Source organism: Pelophylax lessonae (assembly GCF_965119305.1).
Source record: "Pelophylax lessonae genome assembly, chromosome: 9".
NCBI lineage: Eukaryota > Metazoa > Chordata > Amphibia > Anura > Ranidae > Pelophylax > Pelophylax lessonae.
In genome coordinates, this window is record NC_138776.1 from 264,805,865 (window position 1) to 264,822,701 (window position 16,837).

The following is a 16,837-nucleotide window of genomic DNA, read 5'->3' on the forward strand; positions in this document are numbered from 1 at the left end:
AATCGGTCCAGTTAAATGGAATACCCGCTCAAGGTCTCCGAGACACGGGAGCCACTCTCACCTTGGTCAAGCGACACCTGGTTCCAGATGCCGCCCAAACCGGAGGCTCAGCAGTGGTACGGATGGCAGGGGGAGCAGTACACCGACTACCCATTGCGAGGGTCCACTTGAATTGGGGTGCCGGGTCAGGTCTGATTGATGTGGGGTTGATACGGGAGCTCCCCACCGACATCTTACTGGGGAACGATCTAGGCCAGTTGCCCTCAGCGATCCTGCCAGTCCAGACCCCCGGCCAATATCCCGGAGACCTAATGTCCTTCTGAGGTCCAGACGCTTCCATGTTTGGATTAAGAACAGTATTGAGCCCGGTTGTTGCGCTGGAGTTTGGCGGTGCAGCCGTTTGACTTTACTATCCACTACCGCCCTGGGAAACTGAATGGCAACGCTGACGGGTTATCCCGACAAACGGACCTTGAAAAGCGATCTGTGAGCGCTCCTCCGGACATCCCCAAGCCGATCCGTTGGGATCAGACTGTGTATGCCGGCTTGGTTTTGGGGGAGCATTGTGGCAAACATCGCCACTTACAGAGTATTCTGTCAGGAATGATTGTCCAAATGTATTATGTGTGTATTGTATGTGTAAACGTAACCCGTGCAGTACCTGTAGGATTTTGTATTGTGTTAGCTGCTGGCTCATGAATGTGTATTGGAAACCCCTGCTGCCCCTCTGTGGAGACCCCGTATAAGTATCTTGCTTTTGTTTACTGCTGGCTCATGAATGTGTATTGGAAACCCCTGCTGCCCCTCTGTGGAGACCCCGTATAAGTATCTTGTTTTAAATACAAGTCCTGTGAATAAAATAGTTAGTTGACCTTCAAGCCATGTGCCGTCTGGTTATTGGAGGGGTTGGTATATTATACGCTACCAGGATTATTGCATGCTATGCATGACTACCAGTGGAGATATCGTGGATCGTACTGCTACTCCGCTACACATATTATACTTCAATTAAAACTGAATCAATAATAAATATTTTATTTCTAATTTTATGCCTTCTGGAGCCACCTGATGTGTTTTGGCTAAAAATATTTTTTTTACGAATGGAGATGGACCTTTCATATGGTGTACAGTATCTCCTCCTCATTTGTTGGGAACATGACGTTATATTGAGGAATGGAGATGGACCTTTCATATGGTGTACAGTATCTCCTCCCCATTTGTTGGGAGCATGACGTTATATTGAGAAATGGAGATGGACTTTCATATGGTGTACAGTATCTCCTCCTCATTTGTTGGGAACATGACGTTATATTGAGGAATGGAGATGGACCTTTCATATGGTGTACAGTATCTCCTCCTCATTTGTTGGGAGAATGACGTTATATTGAGAAATGGAGATGGACCTTTCATATGGTGTACAGTATCTCCTCCTCATTTGTTGGGAGTATGACGTTATATTGAGGAATGGAGATGGACCTTTCATATGGTGTACAGAATCTCCTCCTCATTTGTTGGGAACATGACGTTATATTGAGGAATGGAGATGGACCTTTCATATGGTGTACAGTATCTCCTTCTCATTTGTTGGGAACATGACGTTATATTGAGGAATGGAGATGGACCTTTCATATGGTGTACAGTATCTCCTCCTCATTTGTTGAGAACATGACGTTATATTGAGGAATGGAGATGGACCTTTCATATGGTGTACAGTATCTCCTCCTCATTGGTTAGGAACATGACGTTATATTGAAGAATGGAGATGGATCTTTCATATGGTGTACAGTATCTCCTCCTCATTTGTTGGGAACTTGACGTTATATTGAGAAATGGAAATGGACCTTTCATATGGTGTACAGTATCTCCTCCTAATTTGTTGGGAACATGACGTTATATTGAGGAATGGAGATGGACCTTCCATATGGTGTACAGTATCTCCTCCTCATTTGTTGGGAACATAACGTTATATTGAGGAATGGAGATGGATCTTTCATATGATCTTCTCAACATTGAAAAGCTGAGAAAGATGGTCGGATGAGGGTAAGACAAGGTAAGATGGAAGGCATACCTTATGCTAGGGGATACCTGGACTTCATCCCAGTAGGACACAGATCTCTATGTAAAGAATGTTTTGTAACTCTGTTTGTGCTGTTTCCAAGCTATTGTGCCACCACCTGGGAAGTGGCTAAATATACTTTGTTTGAATTATTTAGTAAAGTAATATAAAAGATATGCATCATTCGGGACATTGCATTTTTCTTGAGCAACGAAAACTTCCCATGGAGCTTTCTTGTGCACTTCATAAATGTGGGTTCCCTAGCAGTGGATGCAGTCCGATATGTCATGGGATCCTTTTCAAGGCAGGTTGAGCTTCCTTTAGGGGCTTCTAGATAGGCAAGAGCTAGTGAAGGGCAATCCAAAGAGTGGAACCCTGAAGGCCCTATCATAAAGGATTCCACTGAACCACTGGGCACCATCCACTGCTGAGCTTGAGAAGGTTAAATCTCATACAATTCGCCATGCTACAAAACATCAGAAACCTCCCAACTTTAGAACTTAAGCATGACGGACATCTCATGGAAAAAATGACCAAAGTGCGCCACTGAAAAAAGTTGGTGGGGTTAAATTACACTAAATATTATGTGTGGCGCAATCGTCTGATTAGAAATGACAAATAAAACTCAACCTGGGAGATAGACCCCAATAATTTCACCCACTCTCCTGCCCTCTCTACACACTGTTTCTCTTTCCTCCTGCAGGATGGTGTCCCCTTTTCCCTGCAGAGAGGGGTCAGGAGTACAAAAAAAAGAGTGCAGGAGTCAGGGGTCTGTAATGTAGGATACAGTGTAAGGGTCAAGAGAGTCCTAAATTTTCCCTACAAGCAATATTCTCCACACTTTACCCTTTCAGCAAAAATCCCCTCTCCCCCTTCCAGCACTAATCTGCATAGTCACACCTCCCAGCACAAATTATTTGCCCCCCTCTCCATTTCCCCCACCTCCTCTCCCCTCCCAAATTACTCCTTCTAGCACAAATCTCCCCCCCCCCCCATCCTTCTGCTAATACAAATCATCTTCCTCCTCAAACTCCCCCCTTCAAATCTTTTCCTCCAATCCTCCACCCAGCACAAATCCTCTTCCGCTTCCAGCACAAACCCCCTCAATCAAAATTGACCTTCCAGTACAAAACTGTTTCCCCCAATCACCCCTCCTAGCAAATCCTCCCCTTTTAACACAATCCCCTAATTATCCCCTTCTGGTAAAATTGTTCTTCATCTCTTCCCCCAAACGCCCCCTCCCAGCAAAAATCCTCCTCCCCCACTTTTTAGAACATATCATCCCCCCCCCCTCCCCCAGATTGCTCCCCAGCACAAATCTTCTTTCTTCCTTGGATCATGTGTCCTGGGCTTCCCTGGTGTCACAAACCATAGAAGAGTCTAGAAGAAACTTCTCTCAGCTCTGACCCTGTAACATTGTAACAATCAGCTGCGGGGAAAGATGCTGGCTTCCATAGATAGGATGATCATGGTGTCAGGGACCTGGTGCACCCTGCAGGAGATGCAGGGCACATAATCTAGGTGCCAATGCATCCCTTTGAGGTTCATTTTTGGAGGCAAGTGCCCAATTTTTTCCTGGCAAAGGGTTCTGAGACTGCAGAACTCTAGGATTTTGTTGAACTTCAAGGATAGTCCCGCAGAATCCAGGAAGGTTGGGAGGTATGACAACACCACCTTGAGATATATAAATACTGCGGCCTACAATATATTTCATAATTTTGCCTCCTGTATCAGGAATCAGCAGCAGGGAGGGCAAAATCTGTGTAGCTATACTTAGGAGACTGAGTAAACTGGAGATGCAAGGAAGAGATATAAAGGAGGAACCAGGATGGGGATTGGGAACAAGAGGAGCAGAAAAGAGAAAGTAGTGAAAACCAGGTGAGTAGATCCAGGTAAATGGATTATATGGGAGGAACTTCTCTCATGGGTGCACGCCTTGGCTTGCCAGCCGTAGGATGTCCATGTGAAAGAAAGTGGCTGCACGCCGAAATGCTGAAAGTCCTTTTATTGCATAATCCAAATAAAATGCATGACACACATCACAGGAGCAATAACCAGTACAGAGGTTGACGCGTTTCACACAGTTACATTGTGCTTACTCATAAAGAGAAAGTAGGGCACAGAATGCAGGGCAAGAGCAAGATCAGGTCAGGATCAGAAAGCATAAATGGCATGCCGTCTCTGTCATTGGAGCAAAACACTGGAGGGAGAGACACTAGTATGGGAGGACCTAAATACCCTACTAGCAGCCAGCATCAGGTGGAAACTGATTATTGGGATCTGCTGGCTTCTGGGAGACACCTGCTGGTAGACACAGAAACTACAACCCTCCACTCTGGGAAGCACAGTGCCATCAGCAGGTGATCCAGATGTCAGGGCTGGGCTTCTGCTTTTGCTAGAAACTCTCTTGTCAGTGCTCAAGACTGCTCAGCTGTTGATTAATTATCAGCCACTCATTGTTTCCTCTGTGACTCACCTGATTACCATTACCTGCCTCATTAGTCCAGCCTACAGCCAGTCCCTTTTTGCTATTTAAACTGCCTTGCTCATTCCCTCCATGCCCTTGCGTGGTCAACATCTCCAGTGTGTCTCTGCTGTGTTCCTGTTATGGCTTGGCCTGCCTGATGTCTTTTCTGATTTCTGATCCGGATTTTATGGCTTCTGAAAAAGCTGACTTCTGGTTTCTGATCCCGGCTCCTCTGGTTAGCCACTCTGGCTTCCAAACCCTGGCATCTGTTTTTAACTACTGTAAGCTGTGGAACAGGTAGCAGGTACAGGTACCAAATCCAATGCAGTGTTTTCTGGTGCTATATACAGTGGTGGGATTCAAAAATTTTAGTAACCAGTTCCGACTTTCCCAGCAGAATGACCAGCGTGCCCCCTTTCAATGCAGAGAGACCAGCGTGCCCCCTTTCAATGCACAGTGACCAGCGTGCCCCCTTTCAATGCACAGTGACCAGTGTACATGCCCCCTTCAATGCACAGTGACCAGAGTGCCCCCTTTCAATGCAGAGAGACCAGCGTGCCCCCTTTCAATGCAGTGACCAGTGTACATGCCCCCTTTCAATGCACAGTGACCAGTGTACATGCCCCCTTTCAATGCACAGTGACCAGAGTGCCCCCTTTCAATGCAGAGAGACCAGCGTGCCCCCTTTCAATGCAGTGACCAGTGTACATGCCCCGTTTCAATGCACAGTGACCAGTGTACATGCCCCCTTCAATGCACAGTGACCAGAGTGCCCCCTTTCAATGCAGAGAGACCAGCGTGCCCCCTTTCAATGCAGTGACCAGTGTACATGCCCCCTTTCAATGCACAGTGACCAGCATGCCCCCCTTTCAATGCACAGTGACCAGAGTGCCCCCTTTCAATGCAGAGAGACCAGCGTGCCCCCTTTCAATGCAGTGACCAGTGTACATGCCCCCTTTAATGCACAGTGACCAGCGTGCCCCCCTTTCAATGCAGAGAGACCAGCGTGCCCCCTTTCAATGCAGTGACCAGTGTACATGCCCCCTTTCAATGCACAGTGACCAGTGTACATGCCCCCTTCAATGCACAGTGACCAGAGCGCCCCCTTTCAATGCAGAGAGACCAGCGTGGCCCCTTTCAATGCAGTGACCAGTGTACATGCCCCCTTTAATGCACAGTGACCAGCATGCCCCCCTTTCAATGCAGAGAGACCAGCGTGCCCCCTTTCAATGACCAGTGACCAGTGTACATGCCCCCTTTTAATGCACAGTGACCAGCGCTGCGTGCCCCCCTTTCAATGCACAGTGACCAGCGTGCCCCCCTTTCAATGCAGAGAGACCAGCGTGCCCCCCTTTCAATGCACAGTGACCACAGCATTGCCCCCAATGATTGCAGAGTGCCAGCCCCAGCATTGCCCCCAATGATTGCAGAGTGCCAGCCCCAGCATTGCCCCCAATGATTGCAGAGTGCCAGCCCCAGCATTGCCCCCAATGATTGCAGAGTGCCAGCCACAGCATTGCCCCCAATGATTGCAGAGTGCCAGCCACAGCATTGCCCCCAATGATTGCAGAGTGTCAGCCACAGCATTGCCCCCAATTGCAGAGTGCCAGCCAGAGTATTGCCCCCAATTGCAGAGCGCCAGCCACAGCATTGCCCCAAATTGCAGAGTGCCAGCCACAGCATTGCCCCCAATTGCAGAGTGCCAGCCACAGCATTGCCCCCAATTGCAGAGTGCCAGCCACAACATTGCCCCCAATTGCAGAGCGCCAGCCACAACATTGCCCCCAATTGCAGAGCGCCAGCCACAGCATTGCCCCCAATTGCAGAGTGCCAGCCACAGCATTGCCCCCAATTGCAGAGTGCCAGCCACAACATTGCCCCCAATTGCAGAGCGCCAGCCACAACATTGCCCCCAATTGCAGAGCGCCAGCCACAGCATTGCCCCCAATTGCACAGTGCCAGCCACAACATTGCCCCCAATTGCAGAGCGCCAGCCACAGCATTGCCCCCAATTGCAGAGCGCCAGCCACAACATTGCCCCCAATTGCAGAGTGCCAGCGACAACATTGCCCCCAATTGCAGAGCGCCAGCCACAGCATTGCCCCCAATTGCAGAGCGCCAGCCACAACATTGCCCCCAATTGCAGAGCGCCAGCCACAGCATTGCCCCAAATTGCAGAGTGCCAGCCACAACATTGCCCCCAATTGCAGAGTGCCAGCCACAGCATTGCCCCCAATTGCAGAGCGCCAGCCACAACATTGCCCCCAATTGCAGAGTGCCAGCCACAACATTGCCCCCAATTGCAGAGCGCCAGCCACAGCATTGCCCCAAATTGCAGAGTGCCAGCCACAACATTGCCCCCAATTGCAGAGTGCCAGCGATCCCCCCCCCGCGAGACCCATGCACTTACCTCATGGACGGTCTCGCAGTCGGCTCCCCGCGTCTCCGAGTCCTCCCGCGGCGCCTCCTCCTCGTCCAATGGCACGGCGTTTGCCTTTCGGCCAATCAGGAAGCGGGAGGAACCGCTCCCTGATTGGTCAGGAGGAGGATCATGTGACAATAGCTAATTCTCATTCGCTATTGTCACAGAATGGGCGGGGAGGAGCGCACTGCTCCCCCCCCCGGCCGCCACGTCTGTCCGAGCGCGGGACATTCAATTGTCCTGCGCTTCCTCAGACGCGCAGAGGGATTCAGCCGGTTCTGCGAACTTGCAGAAAGTTAGCAACCGGTTCTATGGAACCGGTGCGAACCGGCTGAATCCCACCACTGGCTATATACAAGTCTATATACATGTAGCACTACCCCCTTGAGGGCTGCTGGATATTGAACTCTTGGGTCCCCCTGGGTTACCGTTAGCAACTCTGGTATTCACAATTTAACACTTTACTTCTTGGCTCAGTCAATGATCAGTCCAGGGGTTTGTAGTTGTTTTTGGTGTTTTATTTTAAATAGGGATGGGAGAAGGGAATAGTGGGATACTCCAGATTAACTATTCACAAGATATGAGGACTCCTGTCTGATGATGCAGCCAGGCTGCTGATTCACCCTGCCACTAGGTGAATTTGGGTTAAGACTCTATCCAGAAGACTTAATGAACTAATTATTTTCAGGATACTCTCCTAGTATCCCCTTTCGCTGGACACACTGACACCCGTCCTCTGACTATCCTACTCCGGGGTGGCCCACTCAAGTCAGGTCCCTTGATACGATCCCCTGTACTCACGATACTCTTTTCCGAGGGTCTAAAGTGTCTCTACCCCTCTAGTCAGTCCTCCTGGACCTCTGGGTTCAGTTCCGTTTCTTTGATCCCCAGGCCGACCGCCTGCGACCACGTGCCACCACTACAGAGGAGGAAGAGGCAGCCACCACCCTCCCTCCGGGTTTCTGCTCACCAGCCAAAGACAATGCAGCACATGTGCTCCTGTTTTTTACAGTATCCCATAATGAACCGAGACAGCCAGTCTCAACCAATCACCGGGACTGCATCAAAGCCTGTGTACCCATCGGTCAGATTTCCTCCCACTCTCCAACATGCCTACCTATTGGACCAGTGTGAAACACTATCTAGACCCAATGAATCACACAATGAGCAGACCTAACTCACAGATCCTGCTCTCTGGTAGGCAGAAAGCAATATAGATTTGCCTGCTGCTCCTCTGATAGGCAGACAGAGCCAAAAACTATACTCTCTCACTAGCACCTACCTAGGAGGGTGCTACACTCACCCCCCCCCCCAAAACGAGCCATGTCCTCACTAGCACCTACCTAGGAGGGTGCTACATACAAGTGCTGTACAGTGTTTTAAGAAAAACAAGCAGGAGAAATAATAACAAAACAAAAACCTAGCCGTGTCCCGACACTAACTATATACAATGCAGGCCCTGACTAACAGCTTGTCAGCTTCCACATACACAACTTGTCAGTTTCTTACCAACTTTCTGCTCTCCCAGACAAACTTTGTCTGATTTCCTAGGCTGAGAGCACTGGCTGTCTGTCTCAGGTGAGTTTAAATTGGCCTGGGGGGAGAGGACCAAGATCCGAACTTAGATCATGGATCAGAGATCCCTAAACGTGTATGAGAGGTGCCTGGGAGATGTATAAAGCCCGAAAAGGACTTTTACCCAACTCTCTTTGGGACACTCTGCTACACTACGATGGTGTTCTGTGTTTTTTTTTTTTTTTTGCTATTACATTAAAGGTGTAATTTTAATTGCATTTTCTGTCTCTACCTGGTTTATGGTTCCTGACACCAGGTCCTGACACCCTGCCTCGTGCTCCGTTCTTCTATCAGGTTACATCGATGATTTAACACACAAATTATATTTCACATCAAATCCAGACAATACAAAAGTAAAATGAAAAAAACAACAATTTGAGTTTGAAAACTAAAGAATTAAAAACTATACAAAGAAATACAACACATGAGGCTCAATTCACAAAGCTTTATTACAAGTAGAAGGGTTGTTCTTTTAGCCATGTGACTGGAATTTTCAAATCTCATGGGACTTTTTATTCATTCAATTAAAACCTGAAGAGAACACTCACTGCTGATAGAGAACAGCGCCTACCGAGCAAGTGCGATACCCACATGAGTCTGCCACCATCTTCCTATCTTTGTAGTCCTCTACATATCCCATCGTCATTGAGATGGAAAAATCAAACCGCACACGTCCGTACTTTTTGCCCCAAAGTTTCTTATTGAACTTTGTAGGTTCATTTTCTACATATAGTATTTCGATTACACATAACTCCGCCCACTTACAGCGTTCATACATGTAGAGGATTATTTCAGAGATGTAATATGGATGTGAGGCTGGAACTACGGGGGGAAACGTGAGCACCATTGTGCTTCCTGTATTTATCTTTCATTAGCTTTAGAAGACTGATATTATCTTCAATATACAACGGACTCACGGATTTCTTTATTATCCCACGCAGATTATCTTGCGGTTATAGAAGATACATCCCACCTAGAGGACGCCATTTCTGACGAAACGCGTCGGATCCAGCTCCTGCCGAGGTCATTTTAATACCATTTGGGATTTTATTAGGACAGCACTGTTTACTTTAATTTGTTGTAAGGGTCCTATACATTTTAATAAGTTTCCTTATGATGGTTTTACACGATGTGTGGTTGGTTGTTGTGTCTTCACATGTGCTCATGAATTGAGAGATGGCGGTTGGAAGTGGAGTCCATCTATACCAGAGTCATGGGGATAAGTGAGATCCATCTATGGAAAATGCACAGAGCACCTGTTTCCCTATGTGATGTCTAAATACCCCTTCTTTAGTGACCCATTGCCGTATGGTATTTGGTCCACATTTTCTGGTAAGCGTACCCATACGATCTGTGGTGGTGGTGGAGGATATCGTAACGTTTGTGTCTGTCACTTTTTCTGGATTGAAATTTTCAATATTGAGTTGGCCCACCCTTTGCAGCTATAACAGCTTCAAGTCTTCTGGGAAGGCTGTCCAAAAGAGATGACAACTTGAGTGACTTTTCTGGTGAGTAACAAGGGTTTCTTTGGTAATGAAACATTTCCCGAAGGCTGAACATGACTAAGGACACCCATCTGAGTGACTTTTCTGGTGATTAACAAGCTCTCCTTTCTGAGCATAAGCTATCCCACACTCTGAACATAAAAAGAGACACGCATCTGAGGGAATTCTCTGGTGTAGAAGAAGGGGTTCTTTCTTGGAAAAATATTGTCCACCTCACAAAAGTTAGTACACCCCTCATATTTTTGTAAATATTTTATTCTATCTTTTCATGTGATAACACTGAAGAAATGACACTTTGCTACAATGTAAAGTAGTGAGTGTACAGCTTGTATAACAGTGTAAATTTGCTGTCCCCTCAAAATAACTCAACACACAGCCATTAATGTCTAAACCGTTGACAACAAAAGTGAGTACACCCCTAAGTGACAATGTCCAAATTGGGCCCAGTTAGCCAATTTTCCTCCCCGGTGTCATGTGACTCGTTAGTGTTACAAGGTCTCAGGTGTGAACGGGGAGCAGGTGTGTTAAATTTGGTGTTATCGCTCTCACTCTCTCATACTGGTCACGAGAAGTTCAACATGGCACCTCATGGCAAAGAACTCTGAGGACCTGAAAAAAAAAAGAATTGTTGCTCTATATTAAGATTGCTTAGGCTATAGGAAGATTGCCAAGACCCTGAAACTGAGCTGCAGCACTGTGGTCAAGACCATACAGCGGTTTAACAGAAAAGGTTCCACTCAGAGCAGGCATCGCCATGGTCGACTAAAGAAGTTGAGTGCACGTGCTCAGCGTCATATCCAGAGGTTCTCAGGGGAAATAGACGTATGAGTGCTGCCAGCATTGCTGCAGAGGTTGAAGGGGTGGGGGGCCAGCCTGTCAGTGCTCAGACCATACGCTGCACATTGCATCAAATTGGTCTGCATGGCTGTCGTCCCAGAAGGAAGCCTCTTCTAAAGATAATGCACAAGAAAGCCCACAAAACAGTTTCCTGAAGACAAGCAGACTAAGGACATGGATTACTGGAACCATCTCCTGTGGTCTGATGAGACCAAGATAAACTTATTTGGTTCAGATGGTGTCAAGCACCAGGTGAGGAGTACAAAGACAAGTATGCCTGGCCTACAGTCAAGCATGGTGGTGGGAGTGTCATGGTCTGGGGCTGCATGAGTGCTGCCGTCACTGGGAAGCTACAGTTCATTGAGGGAACCATGAATGCCAACATGTACTGTGACATACTGAAGCAGAGCATGATCCCCTCCCTTCGGAGACTGGGCCGCAGGGCAGTATTCCAACATGATAACGACCCCAAACACACCTCCAAGACGACCACTGCTTTGCTAAAGATACCGAGGGTAAAGGTGATGGACTGGCCAAGCATGTCTCCAGACCTAAATCGAGCATCTGTGGGGTATCCTCAAACGAAAGGTGGAGGAGCGCAAGGTCTCTAACATCCACCAGCTCTGTGGTGCCATCATGCAGGAGTGGAAGAGAACTCCAGTGGCAACCTGTGAAGCTCTGGTGAACTCCATGCCCAAGAGGGTTAAGGCAGTGCTGGAAAATAATGGTGGCCACACAAAATATTGACACTTTGGGCCCAATTTGGACATTGTCACTTAGGGGTGTACTCACTTGTGTGTGTTGAGTTATTTTGAGGGGACAGCAAATGTACACTGTTAAGCTGCACACTCACTACTTTACATTGTAGCAAAGTGTCATTTCGTCAGTGTTGTCACATGAAAAGATAAAATAAAATATTTACAAAAATGTGAGGGGTGTACTTACTTTTGTGAGATACTGTAAATCTAGACGGTCAGCAGTGTTCTCTATGTTGATGTCTGCGAAGGCTTGCCTGGCCACAATACCCCTTTCCGCACTCCGAACAGGAAAAGGGGCGCTCACCCGTATGAACTCTCTCGTGTTTAAGAAGGAATCCTTGGTCAGAAAAACCTTTTCCGCACTCTGAACAGATAAAGGGATACTCCCCTGTATGACGTCTCTGGTGTTTATGAAGGGAACTTTTACTACAAAGAGATTTTCCGCACTCTAAACAGTCATAGGGACGCTCACCAGTATGGATTCTCTCGTGTTTACGAAGAGTTCCTTTTTCAGAAAAACATTTTCCGCACTCTGAACAGCAAAAGGGACGCTCACCCGTGTGACTTCTCTGGTGTATAATGAGGTTTTCTTTTGTAGAAAAACATTTTTCACACTCTAAACAAGAAAAGGGACGCACACCCGTATGTACGCTCTGGTGTTTCACAAGGGTTTGTTTGATAGGAAAACCTTTTCCGCACTCTGAACATGAATAAGGAAGCTCTCTCGTGTGATTTTTCTGGTGTTTATGAAGGTTTCGTATTTCGAAAAAACATTTTCCGCACTCTGGACAAGGAAAGGGACGCTCACCCGTGTGAGTTCTCTGGTGTATACGAAGCCGTTGTTTCTCATAAAAACATTTTCCACACTCAGAACAGGAAAAGGGACGCTCACCAGTGTGAGTTCTCTGGTGTAAATTAAAGTGTTGTTTCCTATAAAAGCATTTCCCGCACTCTGAACAGGAAAAGGGACGCTCAGTAGTGTGAATTTTCTGGTGTTTTTGAAGGTTTGGTTTCTTAGAGAAACTTTTTCCGCACTCTGAACATGAATAGGAACTCTCAGTATTGTGAGATTTCTGGTGTTTAACAAGTGCGTTTTGCTTAGTGAATGTTTTCCCGCACACCAAACATGACAAAGAACTCCCTACTGTGTGAACTCCCTCATGGCTTAAAGATAATTTCTGGGGATCGAATGGATCTGTTGATCTGTCAACACTGTGAGAACTTAGATGGACATCTGAAGTCATAGTATGGGATTTATCAGAAGGTTCCTCAGGATTAGAAGGATCCATTGATCCTAGATGGACATCTGATGTCATAGTATGGGATTTATCAGAAGATTCTTTGGGGTTAGAAGGATCCATTGATCTTCGATTGATATCTGAGGTCATAGTATGTCCATCTGTTGGAAGGACATGTTTAAATATGTTAGGTTTGTATTCATATATATCGTTTAGCATTCAAAACTTTCCCAGAGATCAGGTATTGAATTGGGTACAATCATAACAGCAAACTATAAATACAAACCAGAATAGATAGTACACCCAAGCCATACTAGGTAACAGTATGTGTGCATAGTGGATTTTGTTGTGGTGAAACAAACCTTTCATATGGTGTACAGTATCTCCTCCTCATTTGTTGGGAACATGACGTTATATTGAGGAATGGAGATGGACCTTTCATATGGTGTACAGTATTTCCTCCTCATTTGTTGGGAACATGACGTTATATTGAGGAATGGAGATGGACCTTTCATATGGTGTACAGTATCTCCTCCTCATCGGTTGGGAACATGACGTTATATTGAGGAATGGAGATGGACCTTTCATATGGTGTACAGTATCTCCTCCTCATTTGTTGGGAACATGACGTTATATTGAGGAATGGAGATGGACCTTTCATATGGTGTACAGTATTTCCTCCTTATTTGTTGGGATCATGACGTTATATTGAGGAATGGAGATGGACCTTTCATATGGTGTACAGTATCTCCTCCTCATTTGTTGGGAACATGACGTTATATTGAGGAACGGAGATGGACCTTTCATATGGTGTACAGTATCTCCTCCTCATCGGTTGGGAACAAGACGTTATATTGAGGAACGGAGATGGACCTTTTATATGGTGTACAGTATCTCCTCCTCATTTGTTGGGAACATGACGTTATATTGAGGAATGGAGATGGACCTTTCATATGGTGTACAGTATCTCCTCCTCATTTGTTTGGAACGTGACATTGTATTGAGGAACGGAGATGGGCCTCCCATATGGTATGCAGTGCTTCCACCACTGTTGTTGGTAACATGAGGTTGTATGAAAGAATGGAGAACCTTTCATATGGTATACAGTATGGATGAGGTCCAAGTTTGGGGCAATGCAGGCGTTGCTTTGAACTCTATTCCATTCATTACATAATAAGCAAACCAAGAGGCCAAATTTGCCAGGTTTGCCCTCTGGCTCTGGTCACTGAATTGGTGGCGATATTGCTTGGAGGAGGAATGATATGACCATAGAATGAAATAGCAAACAAATGTAAAAATAATGCAGAAACCCAAAATATTTCTGAAAATGGACAAAACACGCAAACCAATCATGGCACAGTGACGTTGTAAAGACATTGATGTCTTCGTTATTGTAAGGAATGGTGGTGGACCTTCCTTCAAACTCTTTGTTGGAAATGTTCACATTATAATGAAGAATGGAATTGGACATTTATCATGTTGGTCCAGCAGTAAGGGTTTGCTTTCAGTTAAACTGCTTGTGGATCTTGGCAAGTCAGCACAGGGTAGCTAACTGGTTCTCAAGAAGGATGGCTTTGGATTAAAGCGACATTTGTGGCCTTAAACTTTAACAGCAAAATGTAATCAGTTTCTGTTTATTACTCACCTGAGCTGATATACAGAGAAGGATCCTCTTCTTTAATGGGATCCATAGCCTCATCCTCCTTCTTACATTGCTGATCACCCATCACATACGTCTCTTCTTCTTCCTTCTTCACCTCAGCTTTCAGATCAATGAGTTTCTCACCCTAAAACCACAAAATGATAGAAAGGACCATCATCAAAACATAAGCACTAATACCCGGAGACCTCAGAGATGATTATCTCATACAGTTTGGATACATTTGTAAGTCATAGATTGTAAGATTCTGGTACCTCTAGTACCCTTATTTACTACTTTCTTTTCAATGCGTCCCACCTTTCCCTTTAGGTGGTACGCATATATCTTTAAGAGCGATGAGGTCACTGCTGAGCGCCGCAGAGCGTTCAACCTGCTTGGCTGTCCACATGCTTGCTAGTGTGTCTCGCTGTCGGAACCTCCAATTGCTTTCCTTTGCCTTGAACAGACCGGAACCTCGCTCCTGATCCCTGTATCTCGCTACCGGATCACTCCTCATTACCGGACCCCGCTACTAACCTACTCTCTAGTGATAAGTACCCCGCAGGGGAAACTTCCATAAAACCTACTTACACTATATCTATTGCTCACTAAAGACTGTCACTCTCTATGCAATACTAAACCTATCATCTGCACTGTTATTTAGATTGCTAGCTCTTGAGCCTACTAACATCTATCCTTGCACTGGGTTAGTCTCTCCTGTATGTCATCTGCTATCCTATCATCTACTACCATACATGATTGCTAACCTATCTGCATCCTACCTGTTACCATCTATACTCTCCTGAACATTTCTCTCGAGTGCTTGCCATCTACTGTCACTGTTCATACCTGTCCCTTCAGCACATCACCACTATACTGCTATATACATCTATCACTCCAGGAACATCTTATTGAGTGTGTATATTTGTATGCTGAATCAGGCAGGCCACAGTGATGAGTCTTGGGAGTTGGAATTGGTATTTCAACACATCTCTACATGACTGCTGAGTGGAGATTTCTGCAGCTGCAAATCCATCTTATTACAAAAACGCAGGAGCGTTACATAGATGCTCCAACTCCACCTACCTGATGATGGTGAGGGATGGTGTGATCTTCCTGTGTGGAATCCCGGGAATACAGAGGACGGGGACATCTCTCTGGTGGGTTCCCATTACTGGATCCATCTGTAGAAAACACACACACTGACTGAATACATTGTTTCTATGTGTTTATCAGATGATGGGGGATCTAGGTGGATCCTCCGTACTGCTCTCTCCTTTACAATAAAGTCTCCTCTTACCCGGTGATGTGAGGGGCGGCTGATTCTCCATCATGACGTCCTTGTAGAAGTGGATCTACAGATCCCCAAGCATCAATCCAAATACCTGAACATATTTTGTATTTAGTGGCCATCACTCACCTGTGCTGATGTCTGGAGAAGATTCCTCCTCTTTAACTTTGTCCATCATCCCAACCTCTTCCCTGAACTGCTGATCACCCCTCACATACGTCTCTTCTTCTTCTTTCTTCACCGCAACTTTTAGATCTATTAGTTCTTCACCCTAAAACCACAAAATGATAGAAAGGACCAACCTCAAAACATGAGCACTAATACCTGGGGAACTCAGAGATGATTATCTCATACAATCTGGAATCACTCTTAAGTTGGAGATGCTCCAACTCCACCGACCTGATGATGGTGAGGGATGGTGTGACCTTCCTGTGTGGAATCCCGGGAATGCAGAGGACGGGGACATCTCTCTGGTGGGTTCCCATTACTGGATCCATCTGTAGGAAACACACACACTGACTGAATACATTGTTTCTATGTGTTTATCAGATGATGGGGGATCTAGGTGGATCCTCTGTACTGCTCTCTCCTTTACAATAAAGTCTCCTCTTACCCGGTGATGTGAGGGGCGGCTGATTCTCCATCATGACGTCCTTGTAGAGATCCTTGTGTCCTTCTAAAGATGGATCATGGGATTGGCAGCTCTTGCTTAGATGAACTCTTCACTACTTCATTAGGCCTGTGTACAATGAAATTATCACTAAGTACATTCCCAGAATCCTCCTCACCTGCTCCATATTGGCACTACTTTATGTTCATTAAAGCAGATAAGAATTAGCATTTTGCATAGAGTCAGGACTGGCCATAGAGGGATTACTTTGAATTAGCTGGACAGTTTGAACATGTACTGAAGTAGTTCCAAAATTGCCAAAATATAGAAATATGTAATGTAGCGTGTATAGCAGTGTGCAGATCAATCATCTAGAACTTCCATAATATCCTTTCATTTACTTGACGGTGGTCCTTATCTACAGTATCCTTATGTGGTC

The 16,837-nt window shown here is 46.0% G+C and overlaps 2 protein-coding genes across 2 annotated transcripts in view; both read right to left on the reverse strand.

Moving 5' to 3' along the window:
- LOC309564442 (uncharacterized protein) overlaps window positions 1-16,837 on the reverse strand; it is a gene marked incomplete at its 3' end in the record, with an annotated part of 317,628 nt that overhangs the window by 112,036 nt on the left and 188,755 nt on the right. The window contains 4 exon segments of the mRNA XM_082269072.1: window positions 11,875-12,152; window positions 12,261-12,404; window positions 12,513-12,572; window positions 14,504-14,645. Of these exon segments, the coding sequence (XP_082125198.1) occupies window positions 11,875-12,152; window positions 12,261-12,404; window positions 12,513-12,572; window positions 14,504-14,645 (624 nt within the window).
- LOC309562638 (uncharacterized protein) overlaps window positions 1-16,837 on the reverse strand; it is an 87,564-nt gene that overhangs the window by 56,731 nt on the left and 13,996 nt on the right. The window lies entirely within an intron of this gene.